Source organism: Seriola lalandi, unplaced genomic scaffold (assembly GCF_002814215.2).
Source record: "Seriola lalandi dorsalis isolate HSWRI2012SDOR001 ecotype SW California unplaced genomic scaffold, Sedor1 jcf7180002054680, whole genome shotgun sequence".
NCBI classification, from domain to species: domain Eukaryota; kingdom Metazoa; phylum Chordata; class Actinopteri; order Carangiformes; family Carangidae; genus Seriola; species Seriola lalandi.
Window position 1 is genome coordinate 641,423 of NW_019525233.1, and position 7,077 is coordinate 648,499.

The window sequence follows — 7,077 nt, forward strand, 5'->3', positions numbered from 1 at the left end:
AAGAGACACACACACACACACACACACACTCGGACCTGCTAACCTAATATCCCGCTGCACTCCACCCTTCCAGCCTCAGTATTCCCTCTGCACTGGCTCTTGTCTCTGTTAACTTCCAAACTGTCAATTCTCCAACCGTCAATCTATTTCTGATAGCCGCCTCCCTGGCACCAATCAACCACCTCCCAGCCCCCACACCCCCCTTTCTAACCTCTGCCCCCCCCCAGAAATCTGGCCACCTCTCTTCTTTCCAAGAAAAAGAAGAAGAAGAAGAAGAAGAACCAGGTCGACCTCTGGGATCCACATGAAGAAGATGCTGTTTATAAATTCTTAAAGGTCCCACTGCAAGTGTGCAGATGTATATGTGTAAATGCTGCAGTATAGAAAAGACAAAGGCTTTCCTGACAGTACATATTTACTCTACATGTGTCTGGTGTCTTAATGAAACAGCCACACCTCCACTGCAAACACAGGTATCCAGAAAAAGCTAATAAACACACAGGAATCCCGTCTCTTATCCCCTTCTTACGTAACACGTGATATTCTCGTGTGTGAGTCGTCGCCGTGACAGTGACGCTGCGTAAATTCCTGTAAGGTATTGTTTTGTTTCCCTCACTTCCAGCGTGGAGCTGAGTCACAGTCAACAGTCAAACCTGTGACTCACCGAAGGGAAAGTTTACGGCAGCTAATAAAAGCCAGCGAAAACGCACAAGAACTGCAGACAGTTTTACGGCCGACTTTGTTTGCCATCTCGTCTCTAAATCCTCTTCGACATGAATGCGAATGAGCGACAAAGTTAAAGTGCACGGAGAAAAAAGTCTTTATGGACCCTAAAATGTGCGCCTGCGAGTTTACTGGACTGACCCTCAGCAGGAGGGTCTGCTGGAGCCATTCGATCACAGCCCCTCCGCTGAAAGCTTAAAACCACCTGAGCTTAAACCGACCGGCGGTTTAAGGCCGTCAGAAAGTGTGTCATAGGGGACGAGAAAGTCCAAAGTAAAGAGTAAAAGTGACATCAGCGTAAGTGAAGATTAGGTTAACGGGGGTTTGGAGGAACTCCAGTGCAATGACGTGACCATCTCTGGCAACGACATCACAATCTTCCCATCTGAGGTCAATCACTTCCCCAAACATCTGCTGTCTGGCTCCAGTTTTCTCATTACCGGAGGGTCGGCAGCCGCTGTGGAAATAATGATTAGGAGAGAGTCGGTGTGGTACTTTTTCTGGTGGTGGATATCAGCGAGAGTGATATCATTCACAGGCCTGGTGGAAAGTCAAGTCGAAGACCCTCGTGCGCGCCGAGCGAGTGATTAACGCCGGAGGAACAACTGACCCGGAGGAACATGAGCGGTGACACAGCTGGATGTCGGACAGGGGGGGAAATTCTGGGTCTTATCTCTTCCCGTGGTTGAAATGAGTAAAAGTTTATCGGCCTTTAGGCTCCAGGAGGAAGCAGAAACCTCCCGCCTCCTCAGCTGTTTGAAGCTCCTCTCGCCCCCTTTCCTCTTCCACATCCTCATCCTCTCCACAGCGAGGAGACTCAGCGGCGTGTTTCCTCACTTTCATTACCTCAGCCGGGTTCGCTTCTCTCGATGGTAAACAGCAGGATTTCATGTGATGTAACACTGCTGTTCCTCTGACAGATATAAATAAATATATATATATATATATATAAGCCTGAGATACTGCACCGTCGACCGTGACAGGAAAACATTTGTACAGTTACGACTGTAGAACGCCATTTCATCCAAACTCATATAGTAGCTACATAAAGCTGATTCTCCAGTGGACGTAAAACGTTGCAACAGACGTTTCTGCTGGAAGAGTTAAACCTCCACCACGTTGTGCACTTAAACCAATGCTCTTCCAAAAATGTGTTTTCTCGTGGGTCACGTGTTCACTGCCTTTGGATTCCAATGGCAACAAAGAGTCATGGCGACATGAATGATAAATATATAATACAGAAACAGAAATTTAAAAGTGCTCCTTCAGCACTCAGTTCATTCTTTACCTGTGAAATGTCCCACTCAGGACATGTCTCGATTAAACCTGGACCCACCATCCAACCTGTGTTTTACCCTCACTCAGAGAACCATCAGCCGGAGATTTAAAACTACATTGAGATGTTTTTTTTTGGTTCTTAAAACCACAAATATATTCTTCTTATGGAGCAACACGTCAAATAAAACGCAGGAGAAAAGGGAAATATGGGACATTTAACTTTCCTTTAACTGTGTCATTATAGATTTTCTGGAAAATCACTTAAACTGTTCGCATGTGAAATAAGCAACAGGGAATATCTGATTTGTTTAATCCAGTCGATGGTAAATTAAGTACTTCATCACACTGATGAGAGAATCACACAAAAATCCAACATGGCCTTTGAGGAGTCCTGCTCATTGGTTTGCAACGCTGCCCGAAACTGCTTAATAAACTCAAGAGATCCAGTATTAAAGGGCCAGTAAAATCGTAAATCGTCACATGACTCTAACGCTGCGTGTCACTCGTGCACCTACAGTCCTGGTGGACGTGTCTCGGGTCAGCACAGAGCTGGGGTTGTACAGTCGGGCTTGTCCGTCACCGCACTCCCACCTTCTCTGTTTGGGCCTTTGCACCAAACAAACAACTGTGGGGGAGGAGGACGGCCATAATCAGCAGAGAGCTGAGAGCATGATCTCATGGCCTCCTCCCTTCCATAGTTCACCACAGCGAGTCGAGGCGGCCGAGGATCTGGCCTCAGACACATAACCATAGACGCAGGATACACACCCTTCACACACAAACCCAGATACGCATGCGTCGTCAGTCAATCGACTGTCAAGAAAAGCTCCGACTTGACTGCACAGAAGGTAAATATTTGGGCGGCGGCCTCGGCGGTGGGAACAAGCCGCCGTGTCTTTTAAACTCCCGACTGCTTGGGTAAAAGTTCACCTGAGGCTCCACCAGAATCAAACCACATAATTCAGGCAGTGGGAGTTGTGGCGCTCGTATAATGAATGCGTTGAGCTGAGATCATAACTTTTCATTTACCTTGAGAAATGACGGACGCTACAGGAATAAACAGGAACAATGAGGGTTTTTATGACCCGAGTTAACTTTCAGATTCTTCTCTCCTCACGAGTTCAGAGCAAAACTCTCCCCTTTGAGATTTCAAATTTCGAGCACAAACTGGATCCTCATGAGATACAGAGGATTCACGTGTAAATTGAAATTATATCAAAGAATAAATTAGCCAGTTTATCACGTGTTGATAGCGTTTCCAGTGTGGCTTCATGATGTGTACAAGCGAGCTGACGCTCAAACAGAATCAGGCGTGATATCGTTTAAACACGGTGACCGCAGGGTTGTAAACAGGAAACACAACGGAAGGAGATGTGTAAAGATGGCCGAGATGGAAATTCAGTCCCTGGCTCCGTCGTCACCTCAGCACAGCTGCTGTGAAGTGGGCGTGACTATCACAACGGTTGGAAACAGCTCCTCGACAATGTGACGTCAGGAGGATGTTGTCAGAGCGGGTTCCTGAAGCTGCGTGACCGTCTGTCAGCAGCAGCGCTGACGGAGAATACTTACACCTCAAGACTGTTAATTCACTGACACTGAGTCTGTCTGATACCTCTGTGTCTGAGCAAGAGCCAATCACGGCTTGAAACTTTTTCTAATGTAATAAAACACACGCAGTAATCCGTCTTCAGATCTGCACCACGACATGCTGAATACGTGTGTGTGTGTGTGTGTGTGTGTGTGTGTGTGTGAGAGAGAGTCTCACCTGCGATCCCTTGCAGCAGTCCACACACATTGAAGATGCTCTTCTTCATGATGCTTTGGAAGCACATGGTGAAGACCGAGATGAACGCCACGGCACACAGCAGCAGGATCCCTGCCGCCAGGAAGATAGAAGTAGCCTGCCAGAACCCGCTGGCAATCTCTCCAAAGTGTATCGCGTACGGTCCGCACAGTACCCCACGCTGCAGGTGGGGCAGTTTTATACAGCGGCCGTAGATGCCTAAAGTGGGCCTGTAGGCCTCTCCGGCCGCGGTGGCCCCATGGGGGCCGAAGACGGCGTCTGGCGTGCGGGGGAATCCCACCAGCCAGTCAGTGCTCATGAAGGCGATGAGCTCTCCGAACGCCGCCACGATGCTCAGCAGAGTCCACAGCATGGAGCGGCAGGTGACAATCACATGGCACATGCTGACGGTGGCTGGAGTCTCGCTCTGTGCAGACTGGCTGAGAGGCGAACAGGTGATCCGGCGGAGGTGTGCGAGCGACTGAAGACTTCACAGGAAAAAAGGAGAAGGTGATGACACTGCTGTTCACACGAGGTTCACGTCAATGATTCACAGTCTGCCGCGTCCCTCTTCTCTCTCTCCGTCTTATCTTCAGCACAGCTGTTCTTCCTCCTCCTTGAGCTCTCCCTCCTTCTGTCGGCTCGGTGCTCTGACTCTGATTCTGTCTGCTGTCGGGTTTCTACATTTTATTGAAGTTGTGTTCCCTGAGCCAGCCCGCTGGCGTCACATCAGACACACCTACGACATAAAACACAGACAGAAGAACAGGGTGAGGGCTTTAATTGCATGTATAAAAAAAGTAACTGCGTGTGATTATCATTGATTTGTTCTCAGGAGCAGAAGTGAGGAGCAGGGGGGAAAGTGTGGAGGAGGAGCAGACTGAGCTGGGGAAGGGAGGCTCCTGGTGTAGATGTTTGGGGGGGGGGGGGTCTAATGAGTTGTGTTGGGATGTGTTCGTTTGAAGTGGGCCTCCTCTGTTTTCAGTGTTTATGTTAAAAGATTTGTGATCAGGATACTCGCTGAACTCTCTCGTCCCCGGGGAGCTTCATGACTGAGGTTGTAAAAATATAAAACAGCGAAACAGAAAGTTAACGTGCATGTCTGCCTTTGGGCGTGTGTGTGTGTGTGTGTGTGTGTGTGTGTGTGTGTGTGTGTGTGTGTGTGTGTGATGGGAGGGTTAACATAGATGTGGAAACAGCAGAATGAGAAACGGATGCAGACAGAGAGAAAAACAAGCCTGAGGCCTCTCATCAAGCAGCCCACACAGCTGACCTGAGGTCAGCCAACGGTTGATAACGCAACGGCCGTCCGGCTGTCACATGACCACTGATAACCTCAGTGACATCACCCCTGCAGCTCTGCTCTGCACACACTGACTCTGCAACCAGGAAACGGCAGCTAGTCTCGTTCATAAAAAAGTCAATTTTATGACGATAAAATATCAGAGGATCATAAAAAACGCTCATTGAAACTCGCGGCGTCTATAAAGTAAAAGTAGTTTCATCCAACCAACAGTCCAAAACACACAAACATGTTCAGTTTACAACATATAAAACAGTAAAACGCTGAAAAATATCACGATGGCGAAGCTGGGAGCAAACATGTTTATTATCTGACCTGATTAAATAACTGACAACGAATCTACTATCAAAATAGTTTGAATAGCAATTAACTTTCTGCTAATGGACTGACTGACTGACAGCAGACTACAGTGAGAAGCTCTGGAGACTTTCATCACAGGGTCCTTTATTCAAGGCTCTTTAGAGAAAGTTTGAGATTTTATCTTTGAGAGACATTCACATTAAACCTGAGCAGGACGTGCATTAAAGCACAGAAGCTGGAGGAGATTAAAAGACGCACTCAGGCCTTTGTGCTCATGTTATAAACTCAGCTGTGGGTCAGAGCTGACAGTTGTTTCTTTTCTCTGAGTCTTTTTGTTCTGCTCCGGTTTCCCTGCCGTCTCTCGGGAGTCTGTAAGTCATTCTCCAACCAGTGTTTGGCAGGGCAGCAGAGGGAGCCGGGGGCCGCCGTTGACACGTGTGCCGCCCGCACTGCGAGGGTTTCCATCACTCGGGCCCCGGCGCGCCCCTTCCAGCGAGGGCCGGGAGCCACGGCCGTCCCTCTGTGGTCAGTTCCCAGAGAGTTAAGACTCAGTGTGTGAGTAAGAGCCTTACACAAACTTTGATGTTTGTCATCCTGTTGAGAAATCAACAACAGTTCTCTTTCTTTTTTCCTCCTTCTTCTTTTCCAGCGGAGAAAATGACCCTGATCTGTGGTCTGTTGCAGGGTGGTGTGTGTGTGTGTGTGTGTGTGTGTGTGTATGTGTAAGCTAACGTACAGTATGTTTGGAGTGTGTAAGATGGATGAGATCATAAGACCAGGCACAGACAGCCGCCTCTGAGGATTTGGACCAAAATTAATTTTATGAATCACAAGCTCATTGCCTCACCCTGAACAGATGCAGGGACAGATGCAGACGCACGTCCACCAACAGAACTTTTTTTTGAAAAACTCTTCCCACCCCCTCACACACATAGACCGTTGACGTTTGAGGGGCGGGGGGCGGCGGGGGTGGCGGCGGCGAGGGGTCCCAGAGGTCCTCTGACATGACTGATGTTTGACGTTAGGATTTAAGACAAACGGCTTCTCAGACATGAGGCGCGGGCAGTCCGAAGTTTTGAGGTCAAACATTTACCGGCCAGTTTGCGAGGACTAATTCCTCACTGACAGGAATATTGTTGTAGCTGAAACAATTCGAACCACCTGGTGAGATTCGAAGCTTTGAAGACCCGCGCACTTAACCTTTGACCTCGCTTTGCTTGAGTAGGTTTTGCATCACGCGCCTGTTGGTTTGCGCAGCACCAACCGGTGGGTCTCAGTTTGTCTGAAGCCGCCTTGAATGCGGGTTATTAGCTCTCAAACATGCCTGGACAAGCCCGCTTCTATTAATGTACCTGGTATTCGTCACAACATATGTCCAGACGTCTGCTCGCCGTTTTCCCAGAGGAACAGATCTGAGCAGTTATCATCAACAGAAGTTTCCCAAGATAGAGTGAAGCATGTTAGTCTGTAGTCTGTATATGTGAAGCTTGAGCTGGATTTACGACGTCCTTTATGCTCCCTGAGTAACCGGGGGGGGGGGACCGAGGATTATTTGAGTCTCAGTTTACATACACAGAGAAGTTTACGGCCCTCAGATTGCACCCACCACCCCATTGACCCCCAAACACTAATCCCCATGAGCGCACACACTTACCACACTCACCCTGCCATCTGACACATACCCCCCCCC

General features: G+C 48.5%; 1 protein-coding gene across 2 annotated transcripts in view; it reads right to left on the reverse strand.

The window, feature by feature from the left end:
- The window catches only part of lhfpl2a (LHFPL tetraspan subfamily member 2a), a 39,049-nt gene that overhangs the window by 3,176 nt on the left and 28,796 nt on the right, over positions 1–7,077 (reverse strand). For both annotated transcript variants that reach the window (XM_023422305.2, XM_023422304.2), the window contains one exon: positions 3,767–4,523. In XM_023422305.2, coding sequence (XP_023278073.1) covers positions 3,767–4,187 — 421 coding nt within the window. In that variant the 5' untranslated portion in view covers positions 4,188–4,523. The remainder of the gene's footprint in view (positions 1–3,766; positions 4,524–7,077) is intronic.